The sequence below is a fragment of the Leishmania major genome, chromosome 24, assembly GCF_000002725.2.
Source record: "Leishmania major strain Friedlin complete genome, chromosome 24".
Taxonomy (NCBI): Eukaryota; Euglenozoa; class Kinetoplastea; order Trypanosomatida; family Trypanosomatidae; genus Leishmania; species Leishmania major.
The window spans coordinates 393362-417859 of record NC_007265.2 but is presented as its reverse complement, the minus strand read 5'-3'; the positions used below and the strand labels follow the sequence as shown (position 1 = coordinate 417859).

At 62.9% G+C, this 24498-nt stretch overlaps 6 protein-coding genes across 6 annotated transcripts; all 6 read right to left on the bottom strand.

Annotated features, from left to right (window-relative positions):
- Positions 1-1154: 1154 nt before the first annotated feature.
- Positions 1155-4298, bottom strand: LMJF_24_1160 (hypothetical protein; the record flags this gene model as incomplete). Its single annotated transcript, XM_001683580.1, has 1 exon — positions 1155-4298. The coding sequence occupies one exon, from the start codon at positions 4296-4298 to the stop codon at positions 1155-1157; it is 3144 nt and encodes a 1047-aa protein (XP_001683632.1).
- Positions 4299-5481: 1183 nt separating this feature from the next.
- Positions 5482-10011, bottom strand: LMJF_24_1150 (putative mitochondrial DNA-directed RNA polymerase; the record flags this gene model as incomplete). The annotated part of the gene is made up of 1 exon (XM_001683579.1): positions 5482-10011. One exon carries the CDS (start codon positions 10009-10011, stop codon positions 5482-5484), a length of 4530 nt encoding a protein of 1509 aa, XP_001683631.1.
- An 859-nt stretch (positions 10012-10870) lies between these two features.
- On the bottom strand, positions 10871-12520 carry LMJF_24_1140 (conserved hypothetical protein; the record flags this gene model as incomplete). Its single annotated transcript, XM_001683578.1, has 1 exon — positions 10871-12520. One exon carries the CDS (start codon positions 12518-12520, stop codon positions 10871-10873), a length of 1650 nt encoding a protein of 549 aa, XP_001683630.1.
- Positions 12521-12862: 342 nt separating this feature from the next.
- LMJF_24_1130 (actin-interacting protein-like protein) lies at positions 12863-15823 on the bottom strand (the record flags this gene model as incomplete). Its single annotated transcript, XM_001683577.1, has 1 exon — positions 12863-15823. The coding sequence occupies one exon, from the start codon at positions 15821-15823 to the stop codon at positions 12863-12865; it is 2961 nt and encodes a 986-aa protein (XP_001683629.1).
- Positions 15824-17192: 1369 nt separating this feature from the next.
- LMJF_24_1125 (conserved hypothetical protein) lies at positions 17193-19601 on the bottom strand (the record flags this gene model as incomplete). Its single annotated transcript, XM_001683576.1, has 1 exon — positions 17193-19601. One exon carries the CDS (start codon positions 19599-19601, stop codon positions 17193-17195), a length of 2409 nt encoding a protein of 802 aa, XP_001683628.1.
- A 1578-nt stretch (positions 19602-21179) lies between these two features.
- LMJF_24_1120 (conserved hypothetical protein) lies at positions 21180-23918 on the bottom strand (the record flags this gene model as incomplete). The annotated part of the gene is made up of 1 exon (XM_001683575.1): positions 21180-23918. One exon carries the CDS (start codon positions 23916-23918, stop codon positions 21180-21182), a length of 2739 nt encoding a protein of 912 aa, XP_001683627.1.
- Positions 23919-24498: the final 580 nt, after the last annotated feature.

Below are 24498 nucleotides of genomic sequence, written 5' to 3'. Positions count from 1 at the left end.
GGAGGGAGAAGGAGCAGAAGAGGTGAAGCCTCAAAGGACGACGGGCGCACAGAAGACAGCTGCAACCTCCCCCCGCCCCCGCCCTGTGCACTCTCTCTTTCGGTGCCTCCCCACTGATGATGCAGAGATGCTTCGCATTGACTTGAGCAGCGGTGCCTTATCCAGCACATCGAAACGAAAGAGAGAACACAACCTTCAGTCGACACACACCACACACACACACACACAAACACACACCACACACACACACACACACACACACACAAACACACACACACACACACAAACACACACACACACACACACATACAACAGGTGAATACGGATGCACGAAAGAAAAGAGAGAGAGAGAGCGGGCGCTGCAGCGCAAAGAACGCATGCTCAGCATATCGTGGCGTGAAGGAGGTGGCGCTCGGGGGGGGGGGGAGGAGGCACGTCGAAGTGCGTGTGCGCGTGTGTCACTTGAGCCGCACGCACCAAAAGAGCACTTCTGGTCTCTCTCTCTACATATACCTATATATATGCATATATGCAGCAGGTGACCGTTTCGCTGCCACACAACACGAGCTCGACCTCCCCCCCGACCCTGCCACAAGCCCCATCGTGTGGTGCGAAGCAGCGCTGGACACGCCACTGCAGCAGCGCGCCCACTTGGTTACCTGAGCACCACCTATGCTTCAAACCCTTACCCACGATCTGCCCCTCGCGGGTCCGCCTCACAGCAGATCCCCCACCAGCACGCAGTGTGAGGGACACGTCAGAGCCACGGCGAAGCTCCGCCCATCACATGGATGGCACAGACGTGCTCGCTGTTGCAGGTCAAACCGACGCAGCGACGTCCACAACCTGGACGACGACATCCGTAAATATACATCGCTCTGACCTCCCCTACCCCCGCCCCCACGCCGTGAGTGCCTGACCCTGTCACCACCAGAAGTGGTCGGACATTGACACGGATAGAAGTGCGGCTGCTTCTCGGCTTCCTCCCTCAGAGTGGTGGTGCTGGACCCTGCGCTACCACGCACTGGGAGGTGTCTGTGTGTGTGTGTGTGTGTGTGTGTGTGTGTGTGTGTGTGTGTGTGTGTGTATGTATGTATGTCCTCCGTAGTCAGGAATGGACACGCGGGAGGATGGGAAGCGAAACTAAATATTGCTCATAGCAGAGCGGCCAGCCTGTCCTCCACAGAGCGCAGGCACCGCTCAAGCTCCATCCTCTTCTCGTTGACGTGGGCGTAGAAGCGCTCGAGTTCGTCGTCGTCCTCCTGCTGCTCAATGTGGAGTTCCTCGAGGGCGCGATTAAGCGCCTCAGAGTCGGCATCGTCGGCATGGACCACGCCCGTGTGCCAGCCTTCGTCGTTGCGCGGCTCGGAGGTGGCTGGGCTGTTGCTACCGCTGTGTATGGACGCGTTCACGCGCAGCGTGTCTCTCTCGCGCCGTCGCTGTCGTCGCGCTGCATCGTAATGAGAGGTCACTACTTGCACTTCCCGTTCCAGCCGTTCGGCGTGGCGGAGGATATCGCGATGCACGGCCTCCAATCTTGCACGTGAGCCGGATGCTATCGGAGAAGAGCACACCGACGCTAACGAAGGCTGCAGCGCCACCTCTTCTCCCTCCGCGACGGTGGCGGCGAACTTGGCCGTTGCTCTCTCGCCACTCGTCGAGTTGTCCATGTCGTGCGGGGCCGTCAGCGGCGGCGGGTGTCCACAGCTATACGCGGTGTCGGACGGAGCCTGCACATAGCCCGAGCTGGTTGCAGGGACCCCGTTGAGGCGAGGAGTCGCGCTGCGGAGGGACTCGGCCGCATTTGTCTGCGCTGACGCACTGGAGCAGTGCCTTGCTGCATTCGGTTGCACCTGTGATGGGTCATCGTGGGCGACCGAGTCACGCTCGTTGTCTATCTCCGATGCCTCGACGCATGATGGGTGGGCCGCTGCGTCTTCCAGGTCTTGGCGCGGCCCTCCGTAGGAGAGCGCTGTGGCCACAGAGGATTGCTGTACAGGGGTGCGGTCGAGCGAGAGCTGGCGAGCCGGCGACAGCGTGCGCGCAAACAGTCGATTTCGGCTGCTGCTGATGCTGTCCTTGTCGTCATCCCCGACTTTACCGGTGGCTGAAGGGGGCCTCCATTGATGCGTGCTCGACGTGGGTGCGTACGCGGCATCATGCTCAATCATGTGCGACGCGTTCTCGTTGGTGTTCGTCGTTGTTGAGTTGGCGGAGACGACCAAGAGCGAGGATGCATGCGGGTGGGTCATGCGAATGAAGGGCGAGCGCGGATGTGCATTCCTGTGCTGCAGCTCCTGTGTCCAGCGCGTCACGGCGAGGGCATGCCCAGAGGAGAGGGAAGAGCCCAGCGACAACTGCTTCACTGGCGTCGCGCTTGTCAAGAGACCGCTGCGCTCCTCGTACGCACACCACACACCAGGGCTCACGTGTTGGACTTTCCCACCCCTGCGGCCACCGCTGGCCGCTCTCTCTGCGCTTGCATGCCGCGATGACGCGGACAGCTGCCCGCGGCAGACAGTGCTTACGCTTCTGGTGCGGCTGCCAGCGTCATTTCTGGCGCAGCCGTTGCTCGAATACGCTGCGCCGGTGGTCGATAGCGACGCCAACCCGCTTGCCTGTTCTGCTGCAGAGGACGTTGTCCCGTTGCCTCCTTGGCCGTTTCGCACCCACGAGGGACTCAACCGCAGCTCCTCCAGCTCCCTCTCCAACACCCGCGTCTTGGCATCGAGGTGATCGTTCGTGAGCTGGAGTTGCCACATCTTCTTTGTTGTGTCCTTCAGTTGCTGGTGCATGCCGTCATACGTCAAGCCGGCGCACCGCTGCATCTCGCAGGTGGCAGACTGCGCCGCTGCGAGTGCCTGCTTCACTTCGGTAAGGCAGTGCTGCGATTGGGCCGCTGCCTCCTGCGCCGCGTGCACACGTTCCTCCAGAGCACTCTTCTCGGCATCGTGGCGGGCAACCAGTTGTGCCAGCGCACGCTCCTGTGCGTCCTGTAGGTACTTCTGTTGCTCGTGTAGCAGCGCGTAAGTGCGCTCGTTCGCGTGGTGAAGATCGTGCAGCAGAGACTCGTTCTGCGCCGCCAGACGAGCAGCCGCGGTGTCGCCGTGTGTGGGCGGCTGCGGCAGCGGGGCTGCGGCGGCATAGGAGACGAGTCTGGCTGGCTCTGGCGGAGGCGGCACTGCTGTGGCGAGGGTGTGCAGCGTACGCGCTGCCGCCGTAGGCTTGAGCCCGGCACCGGCACGTGCATTGGACGCCGTCCGCCGCTTCGGTGCAGACGCGGTGAGATACGCCCACAGTGAGACAAGGTGCGCACGCTCTGCGGCTTCCTGCTCCACAAGCAGCCGCGCCGTCCACATGTACTCGCCCATGACCCCCTCACGCTCGCGAAGCTGCTGCTGAAGCGTAATCTCTTGCATGTACGCGGACTGCGCCGCTAGGGTGTCGTCGAGGTGCGCTTTGATGAGATGGTATCGGCGGTCGAGCTGCGCCGCGTCCATGAGGCTGGGCGGCGAGGTGTCCGCGTCGTCCCCCTCGTGGGCCGTGCGGCGGTGCACTGACTGAATCGGAGAGCAGAGTATCGTGGGATCCTCCGCCTCCCCGGTCGGAGAAGGTGCTGAGGAGGCTGGGAAGCCGGGCTGCTGCTGCAGCGCATCCAGCTCCAGCATGGCAGCCATGCAGCCACTGCGGTACCGTTGCAGTGCTTCCATGAGCTGCGCCAGTGTGCACGGAAGCCCCTCACTACCGTTTTCGTCGAGAGGGGTGCTGGATGATGCCGAGGCAGCGGAGGCTGTCGCAGGCACCAGTATCTGCTCAGTTTCCTGAACGGTATGCTGTAAGCGGCGGCACACAGCTGCCACATGGTGGCGCCAGGGCGCCCTGCTAGATGCGTCTCCGCCGCCACTGCCGTTGCCGAACGCGGTGCAGGCCATCTGAGAGCGGCCATGCCATGCTGGACTCCTGACGCTAGCTGCATAAGGACCTAGAGCCTGCCGTGGCGAGAAGTGACTTGCGCAACGCGCAGACGCAGCCCTTTGCACATCCCGCGTTGAGGCTGCCGAAGCGCCAGGGGCGCGATGCCCCCTGGACGACGGCGACGTGAATGTTCGCGCCGCTGGGTGGGCAGCTGAGGAGGTGGAGGTAGACAACAGTGAACTTGCGGATGCAGACGCCGCAGCTTGGGCGTAGTAGGGAGTGGCAAGATGAGTGATACCACTGCGGTGCAGGGGCGTGAGGCCCTTCAATGGCACGCGTGACGGGGTCGCCTCCGTACCCTTGGGGGTTGCACTAAAGTTCATCGCTGGTCGTCTTCCGGCGCGCGCTACGCGCTGGGACGGAACACACAGCGCAAGAAGAGGTGGATATGTGGGTGCAAGTCTGCGTACGCGTGTGTCTGTGAGTGCGTTGTGGCGAAAGAACGCAGAGGTGAGACAGCACGTGAAGGCGCGGAGAGGGCGAGGGGAGCTTGGCGAGTGGGACATCCGCACCGCAGCTGAGGAGGGTGGCGGGGAATGGGGTCAGGTGGAGGGAAGGACTGCAACCGCGTCGCATTCCACGGGAAGGGGTCTTCCCAGCTGGCGCATTCGCAAGAGGGAGAGACACGTAGCAATGCTTCGGTGTAGAGGAGAGAGCCCGCGACGGCACAGCGGGTAAGAGGAGAAAACGCGCGCGAGAAGGCGGCGCTTCGCCCCCCCCCCCCCCCCCCCCGCACCACTCCCCCCCGCACCACTCCCCAACCGCCCGCCCTCCGTCTTCGCGTTGCTGCTGGCCACTTTGCGATCGATCAACTAGCCGGCGCAGAAGGAGGACTCGCGAGCAACACAGAAACACGTGAAAACCCAGACAAAGACACGGCCGGGAGGAAAGGGCCTTCACAGCCACAGCAAGAGAGAGAGAGAGAGAGAGAGACGACAAACTCCAAACAAACCTTAAGCTTGTGAGGAAGACAGCGGCGACAGCGACGATGACGACGATGACGGTGCTCAGCAAGCCACCACCTTCACGCCCCGTCGTTACGCGAGAAGGGGGTCGACATGAAGTAAAGAAAAAAAAACAAAAGAACAAGGAGAGGTTGAAAGGGCACGTGTCACGTAACTGGGCTCGTGTGTGCTTCCTCCATAGGACGGTAACGATGCTGCCACGTGAATGCTGACCTCTCGCCATACCACCCGTCCATTACCCTCCAAACTGCCTCACTGCCTATCTCGACCCGTGCGTGTCTCCTTTCGCTCTGTGCCTTCTGTGCCCTCTTAGGCTCTGCAGTGCGCACCGGGAAGGTGAGAGGCTGCAGTATCTGGAGAAGGGAGGGGGTCACACACACACACACACACACACACACACACACACACACACAGACAGACAGACAGACAGACAGACACCGAGCACAACAGGGACACGGCACATCAGCGGACCACATTCGCACACGAGCATACGCACGCACACGAGAAGCAGAGCAGACGAGCACGCACACATTAGTGACGCCTACGAGAAAAAGTATGGCGAGTTGAGGACCACATTCAGGTCCAGATCACCGCGCTTGGGCGGGTCTGGCAGTTTCACGCCGTGCCGCCGCAGGTCCATGAAGTACGTCTCCTCCCACTGCTCCTTCAACTCCCACAAGGGGTCGTACTTAGAGTACAGGTTCACGAACTGCTCTCGCAACACCTGCGACAACTTCGGCATGTCACACGCGTACGTCCAGTACGAGTCGTGCACCGCCATCATGGACAGCCCCTGGTGCTGCATCTCCAGCGCAGTCATGGCGAGGTGCGTCGCATCGAGCGAGTGAATCAGATTCGGCGCAATGGCTGTCAGCTGCTTGCGGCTCGCAGGGGCGACGGAGTCCCCAGGTACTCGGCTGTAGCCGTGGGGCGTAAACAGGGAGCACTCGTTGCGAACCTTGTAGGGCTGCCGAACTACAAGGCCGAGCGGGGTGGTCCAGCACAGCGCGTTGCGCAGCTCGGCCGGCTGCACCTTCCAGAGCAGCGTGGTCACCTCACTAATCCACTTGCGGCAGTTTTGGGTTTCGCGGAACGTGATGCCGAGCGACTCCAGCACCTTGTCCCGCAGGTACGCCGCCATCTCTTTCATGTCTGTGTGCGTCCAAAGTCCGTGGCTCTTGTTCTGCTTCACCAGCTCATCAAAGATCTGCTCTGACATGCCGTAGCTAGTGACACCGTACACCTGCGTCATGATGGGACGCTTGATTGTCTTGCGCTTGATGTGATCCTTGTCCTGGCCTCTGCCGGTGCCGAGGCACCGCTGCGCCACCTGGTGATCGCGGTCGGCGTCGATGCATATGGACTTGAGCATCTCTTTCAGGATGCCCGTGTAGGCGTCGGCGGGGCGCTCGCTCGGCACCAAGTTCACCAGTTTCGCACCAAAGGCGTCGCGACCAATGGCGGAGTAGTGCTGCAGACCATTGTAACTGCCATCCACGGCGACGGGCAGCCGCGAGAGGAACTTCTCTGGGCCCTGCGAGCACTTCATCGCGTCTGCCACCTCCTTGCACGCCATGAGGCACTGAATCGGCTCGCTCGCCTCCTGCCACCATCGATCGCCGACCAGGGGGCTCTCGGCGCTCTGCACGACGTCCTCCATGTGCTCGTCGACGTAGTGCACCCGCTCGTCAAAGGATAGCTTGCTCATGCCCATTTTGTTTGCCAGATGCACCTTCAGCCAGTACAGCCCTACCGCACCCAGCGGCTTCGGCTCCGCGTACTCGAGCAGGCCACGGAACGGGTCTGACCCGGTGTGGTTCAGCCGCCCCGGGAGCGGGTACATGCGACCGCGAAAATCCATGCTATTGGGGAAATAGATGTGTGAGAACTGCACGATGGAGCGGGCCTGGCGCAGTCCAAGCAGGTAATGAATACGGCTGCTGCGCAGCTCGCTTAGCTCCTTCCAGTCTTGCTTCTGCTGCAGGATGCACTGCCGCCGCTGCAGCAGATTGAACACGTCACCGGCAGCGAGGTCGCTGTCGTCGTCGTCGTCATTGCCGTTCAGCAACGCCGAGCGGCGGCGATCGGACGGGTACCTGATTTCGCCGTCACTCATATAGTAGTAGTGAAGAGGGTAGAAGCCGGGCCGAATCTTGCCAAACCCAAATCCCTCGCGCACGACCGCCTCCTGCACGTGCAGCATGTACTTGTTTATGCGCCATGGCACACGCGAGATGGCGTCAAGTGCCTTCAACATCGGCGCTTGCGACACAATCATCGCCTGATTCGCCGACCCTTTCACCGCCACGGACGGCAACACGCCGTACACAGACTTTTCACGGGTGTCGGACTCATTGAGCCACGAGTTGTAGGAGAGCTGCGGGGGGAAGGCGACGTGCAGGTCGCGCACTGACGTAGCCGCCATCTCGGTCAGCCCGACCATGTCCAGCTCCGTTGCCCCGGTAACGCTCGCAAAGCGCTCGAGCACCGGCCGCTTGTTGCCATCGCCGCGAAACGACAGATAGAGCAGCTGCACCACCAAGAAGCCGACCGCCTTCGTGGAGATGGGCGTCACGTGCAACTCCTTCTCGAAGTACTCCAGCGTCTGCGACATGCGAATGCTCCCGTTCGTGCGGATGGTGGCGCGGTCGGGCGCGCTCAGCCGCTTATATATGCGCTGGAAGCGGAAGTGGAAGGCGAGGTCCTCGGTGATCTTCACGAGGAGGTTGAAGAGACCGGCGGAGCGAGTGCAGTTCGTCCCCATATCGCAGACGGCGTTCAAGATGACGGCGACACGCTCATCATGCAGGGCCGACCGCTCCTCCTGCGCGTCCTGGAAGGCGCCTTGCATTTGCGAGAGGACACCAGCGAAAAACTCGCCTCGCACGCCACCGCGCACCTCCGTCACGCCGGCCTGCACGTAGGACATGATGTCGCGCAACGCGCTCTCCGTGTTATCGTCGTTGTTGAAGTGCAGCCGCAGCGACTTCTTTACGGCCAGGCGCTGGTACAGCGGCACGACAGTCGTTCCCACCGAGTTGCCGTACACGCGCTGGGCAATGTAGAGGCAGACCACGCCAGAGAGGATGCAGTCGAAGAAGTGCCGCGGCACCTCCTCGAACCGTGGCAGGTCGGTGCGGAGGATCGCTTCCCAGTTGCAGAAGAGTCGCGCGAGGTCATGCACCCAGTCCGGTGCTGCCTGCGTATTCCACTTGGTGTGGGACACTTCGCTGAAGGCGCGGATGGTGCTCGCGATAACGTCGCTGTTCTCCATCCCGACCACTCGGGGCTGCTCCGCGTGGCGAAAGCACTCCGCCCGACGCTGGACCTGCTGCACAGCGGGGTCGAGCAGGCCCATGAGGCGGTGCAGCAGGGCGCTGTCGTCTGCCTCCTGGACAGTGGGTTGCACCAAACCCAGCTGGACAAGGCGCTCGTTCACATCAGCCCGCGTCAGCGTCTCCTTCGCGGCGCCGTAGCGTACATAGCTGACCAGGTAGCCCGCAAAAGGGCTGAGCAGCTCGCACACCGGCAGCTCCCGCACCAGCTCGTCGGCGGCGGCGCGGTAATTGCGGAACACGCCACCCACTGCGGCGAGGGAGATCTGCTCTTGCTCTTGCTGAAACACTCGGGTGAGCTTGCGCAGCACACGCGAGATTTCGCCCGCGTGCCGCCGCACCATGAGTGCCTTCGTCGAGTTCGCGAGCAAGTCAAAACTTAGGTGGGACTCGCACGCTTCTTCGATGTGCGCCGCCTCCAGCGACTTGTTCGTCCACGCCATGCGCAGCCCGCTTGTGCGAACGTTTTCATCGAAGACGTCGCCTAGCAGGCGACGCGTGACGCTGAGGTCGTTGCTCTCGCCATGGGCATCGTGGTGGGCCTTCTCGAGGAGGCGCAGCACTACCTCTACCTTTTTATGAGCGGAAATGGAGCGCGTGCGGGCGAAGGAGCGCAGGACAGATGTTTTGCAGTGGAACAAATCGTCGCACAGCACGTCAACGGCGGAGAGCACGTTCTCGTTGAGGTTTTGCGGTCTCGAGACGGCACTGTAGCTCGCCGCCGCTGAGGCCGGCAGGTCCCCGTCCCGTGCGAACGCGTCGTCGTCCACGCTCGGCACGTGAAACGGATCGCTCAAGAGCGTGTCCTCGATTCCGGCTGCAGTGCTTCCACTGCCGCTTCGGCTGTGGTTGGCGGGCAGTGCAAAGGCGGATAAAGTACCTCTGCGCTCCGTGGCACCAGACACACCGGAGTGGTCGCCAGCGTGCTGGTGCGCGCCTTTGGTAGCTCTTGCGGAATCCGCCCCCGCTGCATTCCGATTCAGCTCATCTATCTCAAAGAGGTCCGCGACCGAGGCTGCCTCAGAGAAGGTGATGCTGTTATCATCCTCGTCATCGCCTGCGGCTGCGGCGGCGTTTTCTGCCTCGCCCTTTACGAGGCGACTCCCTCCTCCGCGCACACCTGCATAGGCTGTGCTGGTGACCGCATCACTGCCATCCTCTCCACCTGCCACCTTGGTTTCGTGCGCAGCAGGCTGGGGGGTAGCCTTTAGGTGTTCAGTCTGCTGAGTGTCTCGCAGCGGCGGAGCAGAGAAGCTACTGCTGCTGGAGGTCAGCGGCGCCGGGATCGGTGGCCTCGTTATGGCTGCTGGGCTCGATGTGACCGTGGTCCTCTTCGAGGCCTTCTTCGTTCCTGCCGGACGCTCAGCGCGCGCTACAGCTGAGCCAGCGTCGGTGAGAGTGTCCGTCTTTGCGTCCCCATCACAGACAGACTCCTCAGCCGAGGGCGCCGTGTACCACCGCATGGCACACGTCAGCGTTCCGGAAGGGCGGCTGGCAGTAGCGATGGTGTCGCACAGGAACGTCATCGCCCCTGTCACGGCGGATGAGAGTGGGGAGGTGAGTCGGGTGTCCGCGTCCACGTCGTCGAAGCAGCGAGCTGGAAGGCCATTGCTGGTGCACGTGTGCAAAGACGCTGCAAAAGGCTGGGTGGCTGGCTGCGCCTCCTCGTCCACTCTCCCGCTTGTCGAGAGGCGGAGAGGCGGAAGTGCCTTTCTAAGTACCGCGCAGCGGCGCATGCCTTGCTCTGCCCCTCCCCTCCAGATACGGAGAGTCACAGGAAGGCTTTGCGGGGTGTCCCCTGCGGCTGTGCGCGTCTACGTCTGTGAGAGTAGTAAGCACTGGAAGAGGGAAGGGAGGGGAGGCCGCAGTCGCGCACTGCCGGTGGTGGTAGTGGTGATGGGTGGTGGTGTTCTTGGCAATGACTGGGAGGCACAGACAGACTAGGAGAAAGAAATGGCGAGATACGGAGGACTGTGAGAGAGAGCGGGAGAGGGGTGGGAGGGCGACGTTGATTCGACGCACCGAAGCACAGGCGCAGAGCCACTGGCAATCCTCGCGCCTGCGCGCTTGGCGGTGTGCCGCTCCTCTGTTCTGCTTCCCGCGCGGTACGTACTTTTGGGGAGGGCACGTGGCGGGACGGTGTGCGGCGTGAGGAAAGGGGAAGGGAGGAGCCATACGACAGCAGTAGGCAGCGGTATGTCTCCGACGCCAGGCTACTCATCCCGTCCTCCTTTCCCCCCTTTTCCTCCCCAGACACAGAGACGCATCTTTGGCATCAGATGCCGTGCATCTTGCAGGGTGCCAAGGTATCGCAACACAGAGAGAGAGCGGGAGAGGGTGGGCGATGATCACGCACCGCGTGATGCTCTTTCTCTCTCTCTTCCTCTACCCCCTCCTCTTATACTTCTTTGTTCGTGAGTGGGTACTTGAATCGGCTCGGATCGCCCCCGTTGGCTCATCAGCTTGGCACGGCACTGCATCCACAGCGCCTCACTCGGTTATAATTACGGCACCAATCTGCCACGACCCATCTCTCTCTCCCCCCCTCCCCCTCCCAACCACCACACACGGTTCGCTGTATATCTCTTTGCACCTTTATGCGGCCTCGGCAGGTGCCCGCTTCTTCGGGGGCGGTCGTGAGAGCAGGGCGACCAGCTGCGCGTAGGCAATCTTGCCCTCCTTGTCCACCTGCGCTCCTTCGAGCAGGCGCGATGCCTGGTCCGTCCCCAGGACGCGCTCCGCCGTGGAGCGCAGATCCGCCAGCTTCACCTTGCCCGTCTTTTCCTCGTCGAACTCGGCACACAGGCGGCCGAGCAGTGTGAAGAGCTTAGACTTCAAGGCGATCGTCGCGGCATCGCGCTCCACCACTTGCCATGCATGACAGGTGGCGAGAGCCGGAAACGCTGCCTTCATGTCGTACACGTACACGGAGAGCACCTCCTCCTCCGCCAAACCGTCCGGCACGTGAAGGTTACCAAGCTGGGCATGTGCGAACTTCATCAGCACGTCGCGCTGGTGCAGCGACTGCTCATCATCCCGCAGCACAAAGAGATCCACGCTCTCGAACACGCGGTAGAGCGCCTCCGGGACGACGGAGCGAAGGACCACCAGCAGGCTCCGCTGCACCTGCCGGTGATCCTGTGCAGCCGGCATGCACAGCGCGGTGTAGACCAGGTCGAACTGCTCCGCCGGGGCGCGGTGGTGGTCGTGCAGGAGGACGTCCACTAGCTCCCAGATGCGAGCACGTGCAAGCTCATCGAGCGCGCTGGACGGCCCTGAGCCGGCCGCGTTGCCGCTGCACATATCGAGCAGGTCCAGGCACGCACCAAGAAGCTGCTCGTTTTCAAGGTCGGCGTCACGGCGCGCCTTCTCAGCTATGGAAGCGTGCTGCTGGGTATTTTGACGCTGAACGGAGTTGCGCGTTGCGGAGACGGTGCCTCTGGTGCCCGACGCGAAGGGGTTCCAGAAGAAGCGGCGCAGGCAAACTAAAGGGGAGGTGAGAGACGCGGTCGTGTGAGCGCGTGCTGCGGGTGCTGCACTGGCAACGGCACTCGTCATGGTGCGTGACAGGCCATCCCAGTGCGATACGTTAGCAGGGAGAGCTGAAAAGACACGTGGCAGACGCAAGCCGCGACTGCACAGCTGGCGAGTCACCGTTGCCTTCATCAGTTGCCATGCCCCCTTTAAGTGAGGAGAAGGAGGAAGGGGGGGGGGCAGGAAGAGAAGAGGCATGCGGTGATGAGGACGGCGACAGTGATGGAGGCCGTGAACGCGGGCGCAAACAGACACGATGATAGGGGAAGCGAGGAGGCGCCGCGTGCCACCCGGCACACAGCTTCCCGTCATCGGCGTAGAAGGGTCCAGGTGCGACACCAAGAGGAGAAGAGAGAGAGAGAGAGGGGGAGGCCACGTGCGAAAGGGTTTCTCGCCGTCGGTCGCCCTGCTCTTTGCCGCACCGCACGCGCACGGGCGACGTGGTGGCGTGCGGTGCGGGGGAGGGGGGGGGGATATGGCGGAGCTTCCCTTGCAAACAAACCAAAGCTTGAAACAGAGGCGCATGCGACTCCACCTCTTGGCCAGCCCCCCTCCCCCCGTCTTCCACCGAAGCTTGACAGCAGCGAGGCGACGTTGTCGATTATTACGTCTGTCTCTCTGCAGGTACAACGCGTATGCGCTCTTCCCACTGCTGTGCCGCACTCGTTCGATCTCGCAGGCCAAACACACCCTGGCAGGAGGCGAGCGCATAGCAAGAGGCCCCGTGCCGCGCTGCGATAGTGGCGAGGGGTGCTCATTGAACACACGCCCCTTCCCCCTTCCCCCTCCCCCTACTCGTACACCGATGTGCGGATGTGACGAGGCTATGCATCGCGCATGCCCGTAGACGGAGCTGTCAAGAGAAGGCGAACGAGAGACACCACAGGCGCAGTCACATACCCGAGCACCGCAAACTCAGTGAGAATAGCGGGTGGGTAAAGGCTGGGCGCCGGGATGAGCAGGGTAGTCGCGCGCGGTTTCCCTCACAATGTTGTTGGCCACCACGCCCGTCACCATGGCAGTCATGGCGGTGGCGGGTGTCCTGGAGACGAGCTAGTCACGGCTTCGTGCTACGAGAGAGGGGTAGTAGACCGGCGGTAAGATGCTTCCGTGCACGCGCCGGCGGTGGCGAGGCGTTGGCGGAACGATTCGTCCCTGATGCTGTTCCGCACTTTCGTGGGTAGTTTGCGTCGCAGCCGGGGGTCCGGTGTCCCTGCCCTGAGTCTCACGCGGTGATGGCTGCGAAGGCGAGAGGGAAGGGGAGGACGGTGCCGAAGGAGATGAGAGCAATGGAGACTGAAGCCACGACATAGGCACTGGGCCAAGCTCGGCGACCCACCCCACCGTGCGCGGTGGGGAGTGGCAGCGCGCAACACCACTGCAGTCCGCCGCCCCGGTCACGGCGATACCACGCGCGGCGGCAAAGGGCGCAGCCGATACTGAGCGTGTGGTGTGCGCAGTCGCAGCGGGGCGGCCGGGGCTGCCTCGACAGCCGCTGCACACAGGGCGCAGGCTCGGGATTGCTGCCTCTCTCTCATTCACTTGCGGCAGCTGCGGTTGTGGCAGCGTCCCGCCCGCGCTTTGCCGCGCGTGCGCATCGTGATCTTGCGCGCGGGCCGTCTGCAGGCGACTACGCACGCGGCTGTCCCACTGTTGTGCGCAGCTGCATCGGCGGCAGCGCCTCTGCGACTCCTCCTCGACCACATCGGCGTGTACACGCGGCTTCACATCTGCCGAGGGAGCGGACGGTGGCGTCTCAGCACGGGTGGCCCTGGGGTCCACCGCGATCGCCCTGCACGCAAGCTTGGCTTGATACTTGCGCAGCTGCTTCTCGAGCAGCTCGACGCCGTCAGCGAGCGTCTGGTTGTCTTTGATCAGCTGATGCCGCTCTTTTTCTGCCTCTGCGAAGCTTGCCATGAGGGCATGCTGACTCTGCAGGGCCGAAGCAAGCTCTGCCTGAAGGTGCGCCGCCTGCTGCTGCTCCAGTGCCGAGGGCGGGGAGGCATCGTCCGGTGACGCCTTCGGCAATGCGGGTCCCTCACGCGCCGGATCCGTCGGCTGCGCCTGCTGCGTGTCCCCTTCGTCACTGAATTTGCTTCCACATTCACCTTTGTCTCTTCCACAGAGAGTCGGCGCTTGCGCTTCCAGCTCCTCGATGCGCCGCTGCAAGGACGCGTTCACGCGCATGAGGCCAACGTAGCCCTTCAGCTCCGAGGAGAGCGTCGCCGCGTCGCCCTCTGCGTCGGTGGCGCTGGGTGCGCATTTGGAGGAGGGGGACGGGCGTGCTGGCCCCGCGCCTGTCGCGGACGCACCCATGGCTTCGTGCACGCCGAGCTGCTCGCGAGTTATCATCAGTTCCTCGCGCAGGTACTGCGCCTCCGTCTTCTCACGCTCCAGCATCTCCTGCGCTGCCTCCAGGTCGTGCTCAGCCTTGGCGCGCTCCAGACGCTCGCGCTGGGCCTGCAAGGACAGCTCCTTCTCTCTCCCGCGCACCTGCGCCAGCTCTGCCCCCACTTCACCGAGTCGCTGCTTCAGCTGATCGACTTGGCTGCGCAGTACTTCAACAGTGGTTTGCTGCTCAGTGGAACGACGCAGCTGCCGCGCGAGATGCTCGCGGTCCTCTTGGGCTTTCACAAGTTCGCCTTGCGCCGTGCGGAGCTGTGCCTGTAGTGCCTGCACCTCACTGTGGTGCTGGCGCGCATCGTCCTGTCGCTGTTGACGCAGCTGGTCTTCATGGAAGGCAGCGTTCTCCTGCGCTCGCTCAAGTCGCCGCTGCAGTCGCTGCTCCTCTTCGATGTGCAGCTGTACCTGCTCCTGGTGCTGTCTGCGAAGCGCCGCCATATCGGCAATGTACTTCGCTTTCAGGGCAACAGCCTCGTCGGCCTCGCACAGCTCGCTCGCCACCGGCTTCAGAGGCCCCACCGTAGCCCCGTCGTCTGCGCCACCAGCGACGAGCTGACGCTGCAGCTGGGAGATCCGCTCGTGCAGGTGCTCCATCTGGTCTTCTGCGGCCTGCCACTTCGACCGGTACAGCTGCAGCTGCTCTCGCAGCGCCTCCTCGTGCGCGTGCACACGGCCGCCACCAACTTCAGTGGTGGATGCAGGTGATCCGCCGTCACTCATGGGCCCGGTGTGCTCGTATAGCAGCTGCGCCGTTGTCAGCTGACTCTGCACGGCGTCCTTTTCTTTCTTCAGCTGCTGCACCTGTTCTTCGAGGCCGCTAACTTGCGCGACCTTTGCGGAGTGCAGCTCCTCCTGCGCTGTCAGTTGCGCCTGCAGCGCATCTCGCTGTGTCTTTACGTCCGAAAGGCTGCCCTGTAGTCGACGGAGCTCCGTCTCCAGCGTTTGGCGGATGTGCTGCAGAGAGCCAAGCTCCATCTGTGCCTCGTTCAGAGCGGTGTCACGGCGTGCCAGGTTGGCACGAAGATCGCGAATGAGCTGCTGAAGGTCGGCGCCGTCGGAGTCTCGCGCTGACGTGCCGCTGGCGGCGGCTGCACCTCTTCGCCGTTGTCCACTCGCCGCGTAAAGAGCGAGACCGGCGCGCAGGGTGGACACAGGTGAAGGCACCTTCGCTGCTGATGCATTCTTCTGCGCGCTTCCGCACGGCTGCTGCCCATCTCCTTTGCCGCCCTCGGCTGCGGTGTCCACACGCACCTGCGCTGTGTCGCCCGCGTCGGCCCTTGTGCGTGACGCTCCGCACACCTCGCATCGTCCGAAGTCATCAAGGCCCTGTTTCTCACAACCGCTGCCGCTGCATATCCGACCACGACCCCCGCTGCTGCAGACCCGCCGGCACGGGCTCGGTGTTTGCTGCTCGGCCTCCCTCTGCGCGTCTTCCAGCTTCCTCTGCAGTTCGTTCATGTCGAAAACCCGCGCCATGAGCTCCCGCTCGAGGCGGACTTTGTCTTCGTGAAGCAGGGCAAGCGTCTTGCGAGAGGCCACGAAGTCTTTTCGCAAGAAGTCGAGCTCTTCATTGACGGACTTGAAATTTCTCTGATGCAGCTCCCGGTACATGTCCATCGAGAACTCGCGGGCGGCGCGGACTGCTTCGGCTTCGGCAATCGCAAGCGTGGGGCTACAGCTGCGACTGTTGCGCTTACGTCGACGCGGCGTCGAGTGGATCAGCGACGATGGAGAACGTGTGGCAGCGGCGGCGGTTGCACTGTGGCGGCCGCCGCCGCTGAAAGGGCGGCTCGTGCGGTGCGGGGAGGTAGGCGAGAGCGTGGCGCCAAGTGAGCGCGAGTGGTGCGACTCGAAGGCCCGAGCGGATAGCGGTTCGCGCCGCTGGGCTCTGCCCCACTGCAAGCCACTCGCCTCCCCACTCGCATCGCCGGAGCTGTGCAGGCCTGGAAGATCCTCTGGAGTTGTGCTACCCCCTTGTGAGCGTGAACGCCGTGTGGTGTTCGGCACACTCGGTGGCGGCGGTGGCGAGTAGGATCGTGAGAGCGACTCCACTTCTGACGGAAGTCGTGGCGACGAGGTACCTGACATGGATGAGGTCCGAAGAAGGAGGAGGACACTGTGCTAATGGTGGCCAGAGAATCTATCGAGATCTACTTCTGTCAGAGTGCATGCTAAAGGCGTCTGCGTCAGCCTGCGTGCGTCCAAGATCAGGAGGAAGCGAAGAGAGTGCTTGGCATGTGGGCATGTGCAGTCGACTCCCTGTGTGTGTGTGTGTATGTGTGTGTTCGTCGCTCTCTATAGTGCGCGAAGTACACGTGTGTCACGAGTGCGCTGTCGTCCTTGGAACAATATCCAAAGAGGAAGGGCGAGCCACGCGTGCGTGCGCGTGAGGGAGGAGAGGGTTCAGTGCGGGCGGGCGGCAGATGGTGGGTACGCAGACCACGGAGTGCAGAGAAAGACACACAGGAAGTAGGAGCCACATCGCTTGCTGCAACAGTGCCGACAAGCGCTCTCGAAGGGTTGCGTTGTGCCCGTCACAGCTTCCCTTTTCTCAGTGGAGGTGGGAGAGAAAGGCAAGGAGAGGGTGAGTGGTGGTGGTGAGCCAGGTCCAACACGATGATGACCTTCGAATGAGTCCACTTCGCTGCGTTTTCCCCGCCTTGTATATGTGTATTCGCCCAGCTTGGTGTCCGCGTTGTACTTTTCATCACCCACAGATGCGCAGATCGACAGTGGGTGGGAGGGAGAAGGGCAGGGAAAACAACGAGAGAGGGACGGAGGACAGAGACACGGCGGGCACACGGGTGGCATGCAAGCATGCACGTGTGTTTGTATGTGTGTGCAGAGCGACCATGCAGAAAGAAAAGGGGAGGGGGGAGGGAGAACAAAGGCAAACAATGCCTTGTCGTACAAGCGATGCAGGCGCCGACACGCGCGCGCGAAGGTAAGGGGGGAGGGGTGGAGGTGAGAGAAGGTCCTACTACATCATGTCGATTTCTGGAGGAACTTCAACGACAAGCGGGTATCCCAGCCGATGGATCTGATCTCGCTGCTGCGCTAACCCACAGGCCGCACAGGGACACAAGCAGCACACAGCCGCCAGACACGCGGCGACAGTGGTGGACAGCTGAAACCAGCACGAAAGGGACGTCGGTGATACGGCAGCCTTAGCCGTGCTTGCTACAGGCGTAGCAATACTGCCGATGCGCTTGTCCATGGCGGCGCTGGCCATCTTCGGGGCGTACGCTCGCGTGCACAAGCATGTGCAGCACTGTACACAGCACGTGTAGCAGCACACAGCCCCTCCGTCGACGGCCGTGTCGGGGACGAGGTGGTAATGCTGGCGGATCAGGAGCCGGTTCGCCCACAGAGCGCACGGCATGCAGCACGTCATCTCGCAGCACAGACAGCACAGGGGGCACGCCAAACAGTGGGCGGTGGGGTGCGCGCAATAGAGACAGCAACCACGCGTGCTGTCACAGGCGCAGCTGATGCAGCCACAGCAACCTGTGCCCACTGAAGCGGGCGCCGACGAGGTGACACAGCAGGCGGACGGCCTGACGCTTTGGTAGAAAGGCACGTTTGAGTAGCAGCCGTCCAGGGGCAGGCCCGTCTGCGGGTTCACAAGCGAGGCGGGGGAGGCGACACCGTTCACGGAACGGAAGGCGGCAAGTAACGCCCGTCCACCTCCGGCGAGGTTTGATGAGGTCACCCGCCCTTCGCCCTTATCATTGCTCACCGTGCAAAGGTCATGCCAGTGCCGCTGCTGAGACACTGCCGTGCTGGCGTCGAGGACGCCATCCCAATATCGACCGGCCGCAGCGTCCATGGCGGGGCTGTAGAGGTAATCGGGCCCTATCGTGTAGTACAGCTCCGGACGCAGCGACGCCGGTGGAACGCAGCAAGGGAAGGCACCGGCGCAGCAGATGTAGCGACTGCGCAGTTTGTGCAGGAGTAGCTGCTGGCGTTCGCGGAAGAGGACGCAGGGCATGGCGCAGCAACAAATTCCCGCGAGGCCGGCGCTAGCCTGTTGGCAGCACGCCATGCACCCCCCCACTACCCACGGAGCGGCGATGCCGTCTGGGCTGAGGGTGCTGATGCCTTCCTGGCCTCGACGCCGGTCATTGCTTGCCACCGCCGCTCTCGTGGCGTAATCAAGGCTGCAGGGCACGGTATCAAGGGTGAGGTATGGCGACTTGGCCAGAACCATGACAGACTTCTCCCTGGGCGTCCATTCGGTGTCGCCATGTGCTCCGCCACGGTGCGGTGGCACTGGCGTCGGAGGATGACAAGGTGGTGGGGGAGGCACGGGCTTCTCGGTCGTGGGCTTGGGGCGGGAGAACTGCGGCGGCGCTCCCCGCGACGGTTGCGATTCGTGCTTTGGGTCATCGCTGGAGCCGCTGCCGGCATCTAGCACGTCTATATCGATATCGCTTGACGCCGAAGAGCTGCTTCGCCTTTCGTGGGGATTTTGCTGAGGAGCGTTCACGGGCTTTGAGCGGCGCTCTCGTCGTCGCGGTGGGCTGGGACGCGGTGGTAACCGTGGACTGTCATAGACGCTGTCGTCACCGTCGCCACGGGTGTCCCTGACAGCGGGCGCGAGTCGAGTGCCGCATTCCGGGCAATAGGGGCGTGGCACCGACCGGTACATCGACGTCTCCTGCAGGTATTCGATCAGGTCCTCGGGAAGACGGTAGTTACATCGCGCGCAGCCGGCGGGCAACGACTTCCGCGACCACCAGTTCTCAGGGTCAGCCGAGAGCGCGCGGCAGCCTTCGCTGTCTTCATCCTCACGTCTAAGCGCACCCCTCACGCGACGTGAGTCGTGCGCAGATCTAACACTGTCGCTTGCAACTCGTTGTGTACGAGCTGCGGGCTCTGCACTGACGTCATCCTCGTCTGCAGTACTGCGGCACGCCTTCGTTCCAAAGGATGGACGCTCCCTCACGTCCCCCGCTACAGGGCGAGGCCTTGCGGCGACAAGACCTTCGTCACTTGTGCACTTCTCGGCGCTCTGCTGCTCTTCGGTGACCGGATCCACCTCAGCACATGCTTGACCTCGCGCAGAGCGGGCGTGGGCCTGCGGCGTACGTGGCGATGATGCAGCTCGCGGGATGCTGCGGAAGTCCTCTGCTGCGCGGTGCCTCGAGGATGAATCATGGCCCGCTACGGGCTCCACCGGAGGACGCCGTGATGGGTCCCGCTCGCCTCTCCACCGTCGCTGCTGCGCGTCGCCGGCGCCTGCCTGGAGGTTGGAGCTGCGGTCCCTCCCTTCACGGTGCGAGTAGTACGAGGGGCTCGTCGGGATCGGTGACAGAATCGGGGAGGGGATATAGCGATTGAGTCGCATGGGCCGCTCCGCCGCGTCGCTGTCGTTGTACGACGACATAAGGCGCTGTTCAGCACGAGAGTCACGCGCGGGTGACGCTGACTCTACTGGCCGTCGCAACTGCCGTGGTGATGGTGGCTTCTATTCGGGGCCGTACAGGCGGTTCTCGCAGTAGGGCATTCGCTCAGCGTCGATGCACGTGCAGGGATGCTGCTGCGGTACTGCTGCCATCGACTTGTGCAAGACGTGTGTGTGTGTGTGCGTTCCACGTCCAAAAAGAGCAGACGGGCAGGCGATACGAGGTGATGCGTGAGCGTGCATGCGAACGGAGAGAGGGAAGAGAGATGACGGTGGTTGGGGACAAAGCGATGTCTGCCTCATGCCGCGTGCGCACCGCTTCAGCAAGCATGACCTACACGCGCGCAAGCGCCAGCATGTATCGTCCCCGGGTCTCCTCTCCCTCCTCTCCATCCCGTACGCATTCTGCGTAGGGGATGGAGAAGTCGACGCTCTCTCGCGCCCTTCTAGGACTCGGCTGTTCACTTGATAATGGATCGCTCTCCCCCCCTTCACGTCCTTCGCCACGGTCCTGTGACAGTCATCGAGGCCGTCAGCCCGCATGTCACACAAACACGACCTGCATTACTCACCGCTTCCCTCTTCTCTCTCGCCGTGCTTAAACGATGCATGCTGCACAGCGAGGCCGACAAGAAAGGGTTGCCGTGAGAGACAGAGAAGAGGTTGTGGTGGTGGCCTGGAAACGATACAAGGGAGAGGCGCGCGGTGAGCGGGCGGGTGTGATGGTAATCGAAGAGAGCGGATAGGCACCCCCCTGCGCCTGCCGCGGGGAGCAGACAACACCGGTCACCAAAACATATTCGCGACAGGATCACCGAGAGCCACAGCAAACACCTGCACTCAGAGATAGAGCGAGCAACGGCGACGTCGATAAGTGGGCGATGCGTCATAGAAGAGGTACAGGCGAGTGGGGGCCGCTGCCGCTGCTCGTTTTCTTGCGAGATGTGACAGTGACGATGCAACATCGACGTGGAGGGTGAAAGCGAAGGGCGCCAACAATGAAAAGGTAACTGCGATGGCACACACACACACACACACACACACACGCACACGCACAACAACAACAACAACAGGGGTAGGTGTGCGTGTGCGCGTGTGTGTGTTGGTGGTGGTGGTGGTGGTGGTGGCGGGGAGAAAGAGGGTCAAAGGCCTGCACTGTACATGCTCCAACAGACTCGCCCCTTTACAGAAGAGCAGTCTCACGAAGACTTTTCCCTTCTGCGGCTATACATAATGGAAAGGTGGTGGTGGTGGAAGAGAAAGAGAGGAAGGGAGGCGTTGTTTCAACACTGCCCGCCACCAGCTCCGATCACGAGCAAAAACATGCCCTGATGGACATCTACATGAAGAGCAGGCGCAAGCGCAGAAGAGAAGAGACCGCAACGAGAGAGTTTAGGGCGAAGGTGACTGGTGTGCTGATTTGTGCGGGTTACCGCCACATGTGAAGCCCGAAACCGTCCAGTATCCGTCTCCCTCTCCTGCAGCTGCACAGCAGTATCGCCGACGAGGCTTCGTGTGTGTGTGTGTGAGGGGGGGGGCGCAGGGGTGTAGCGCGTGGCTCTACGAATCTGCAAAGGTGCCGCCACTGCCAGGTTCGTCGCTCTGTATCACAGATAGCTTCTCCGCGGCGTCGCAGGCCTGATGCAGCTGCTCCTGCCGGTCCATTATCAACTGCCGCACCGCCGCCTGCCGAGCATCCGCCGTGCTCCCCAGGAGCTCAAGAGGAGACGCATTGGGATCGTCTTCTGCTGCCGGTGCTGGTCTCCGCTGCAGCTGCGACGACGGTGAGAAGCGATCTCCAATCGTCTCCTCTCCGTCCCTTTCACCGGCAGGGTCTGCCGATGACACAGGGGAGGGGGGCAGCAGCGACGTCGCTCCTGCCGCGGAGCCTGGTAGGGGTGAGGCTATGGAGAACTTGGAGGCATCCGAAAGCCTTACCGTCGCGCCGCCCGCCGCTGCCGTGTGCCGGCGCCCGTTCAGGAGAAGGGGCATCCACACGTGCGCGAAGGCGGCCGCCATGAGCGGCATCTCGTCGAAGAACCGACAGAAGACTGCGTAGTCCATGTGCGACGTGCGCATGACGCTTAACGGTATCGGCGAGCTCTGGTGTGCTGCCAGGGCTACAGCGCCGCCCTTCTTTTTTCGCTTTCGGTTCGCTTTGAGGTAGGCGGCCTCTTCCTCCGTTGCAACAACCGCGAAGACGTCGCTGAGGGCCTTCACCATGGCCGCCGTGACGGCCGCCTGCTCTTCTGCCGCCGAGCCATCGCGGTAAGCACACCGGCGCAGCTTCGCCAGCTGCGACTTGTGGATATAGCCGTTCCCTTCCACCGCCAGCACGTTGAAGCACTCCCACCGCACAACACGCTTCGTCTCGACGCTGTTCAGCAGCGCATTCAGTGCGTCCAGCACCTCGACAACGAGGACGCACTTGCACCCATCATGCATGTCAGCCGGGATACTGTGGGGTAGTGGCTGCTTCCCAACGCCACCGGCACCCCCCGCTTCATTCCACGAGGACGCAGCCCCAGTCGTCAGCGACGGAGTTTTCGGTGTGTGAGCTTCACTGGACATGCTGCCGCCCATTTCAGCCGCGGCCGTGGTGTGCGACATCACGCTTGCGTTGCTTACCTGCAGCGCATTAGCGCCCGGGCCACGTCGTGCACCGGCAGGGGCGTTGCTGGTCCTAGAGAAGCTGTTCCCTGGACCGTGGGAGGCGGTGCAGATGAAGTTGTCGCCCGAGACGTTCCCCTGCCGCGACAGCGAGCCGCCACGGATGGCAGTAGTGACAGACGCGACAGCGAGCAGTAAATCGGTGGCGTCTACCGCGCTGGGAGCACGCGTGCCTTTGTGGAGGATGTGAAAAATACGTTCAGCGACGCCGACCGAGGAAGCCGCAGGGGTCGCAGTGAGCGTGCCGACGTGGAAAGGGACACTTGCCAGCAGCGCACGTAGCTGGTCCAGCGTTACGGCTCCGTCTTCGTTGCATAAAAGCAGCAGCGAGGTGCGGAACACCTCCAAGTTGGCGGGCATGCCGCCCTCCCGCTTTGGTGGCGCCGCCGGTGCCACCTTCGACTTTTTCTTTTTGCCGCCGGCCTTCTTCGAAGCTCCCGCGGTCACGCATCTCTTCGCTGCGGCCGCGGCTCCCGTTTTGGCCAGGAGCGCCGCTGCCGCCTGCATGGAGCGACGCTGCGCCTCCATCGCCTCGCGGTCGTGCTGCCGCTGCGCCGCCGCCGGATCGCGGAGGTGGTAGGCCTCCACGAAGGCGTTCTCAATCTGGTCCGCCAGCGCATGACGGCTTTTTTGCTGCATCTGCGTTGTGGCGGCCACCTCCTGCGGCGCGCGGAGCAGCAGCGGCGCAATCGACGGTGCGGCGAGGCTTTCGGTCGTCTTGACGGCGGAGTGGCGGCCAAGGCCGGGGTTGGAGAGGGCGCGACTGCCGCGGTTGGGGGCGGTGGGCGCCAGCAGTGCTACGGGGGTGCAAAGGGGACTGTGCGCGCCAGGCTTTGCAGCCGCACCGGAGTTCGCCACGGGCTCGGATTTCTCCTCCGCCAGTTGCAGCCGCAGGTCGGCCACGATATGGCTGCCCTCTGGGTAGTAGCGACCGAGGTAGACGGCAGCCTTAGGCACGTGTTGCAGCCGCTCGCGGCGCTTCCGCTCCGCTGCCGCGCGCGTTTCATCCGCCCGCTGGGTGCGGAAGCTGGAGACGACGTCCTGCGCCTGTGCCGGTCGGAGGGGGACGTACAGGGGCACGACACTGCTGACAGCGCCGTCCGTCGCAAGGGCCACGGCGGAGGAGTCAGAGGCGGCGGCAGCGGCAGTTCTGACGAGACACCTGTCTATGATGTGGGTATTCAGCGATGGCGCGTTCTTCTTCTTGTCACTGAGGCGGTGCTGCGCCACGGTCGCTGCGACGCCGCCCCCCGCGGCAGCGCCGTCGCCGCCCTCCAGGCACGCCTGCACCGCCTTTGCCGCTTCCGGGGTTGCTGCCTCGTTCAAGACCTCCTTGTACCCACGCAAGGCGTAGTATTGGAAGAGTGACTCCGTGCCGTAGGCGCGCCTCGCAAGAGACAACGGCTGATTCGCCGGGGTCGAGTACAGAAGGGCGAACGGGTCGCTATCATCAACGATGGGGTGGAGGAGGCTACTTTTGGCCGCGGCCATCGCATCGGCGGTGCTGCGGCAGTTATCCGCTATCGCTGCGGCTGCCGCAGGGGCCGGCTGCGGCATTTCCCTCGCTAGCCCACTCTCATTGCCTGGTTGGGACTCGAAGGGTATGTTGGGAGACTCGACGTTGGCCATGCTGGTCTTGTATATGTGTGTGCTCGGCACAGCGCGGCGCGGGGCAGGAACGGTGTCGGCAGTTTAGCTAAATCCTCGGAAGAAATCGACGTCCAGTGTGCAGAGCCGGTGGGGCCCAAAACGGAAAGCAGTGCGAGTAAAGGGAGAGGGCGGGCAAGAGGGCAGAGTGGCAACGACGAAGTCAAGCGCTCGCGCGCCATGGGGAAAAGAGAAACGGAGAAGAGGCGCGCGAGCTCCAGCTGGCCGTGGCAGCGTGCACATGTCGCGGCAGTCGACACCGCCCCTTCTATAGGTCGCTTTCGCACCGGCATCTGGCTCCCGCCGGTCCTCACGCGCGCCTCTTCTCCGTTTCTCGTGCACGCCAACGCACCCTCCACGCGCATGTATACACCAACACACACACACACACACACACACACACACACACACACACACAAAGAGCGACGGCGAAATCAGAGAAGAGGAGAAGACCGAAGAGGTCACGTCTGCCATTGCGTTCAGAGTTGCATCAGCAGCGGTGCAAGTAAAACAAGGCGGGAAGAGCAGAGTGAGGTGTGGGGGCGTGGGGGACAGGTTGGGG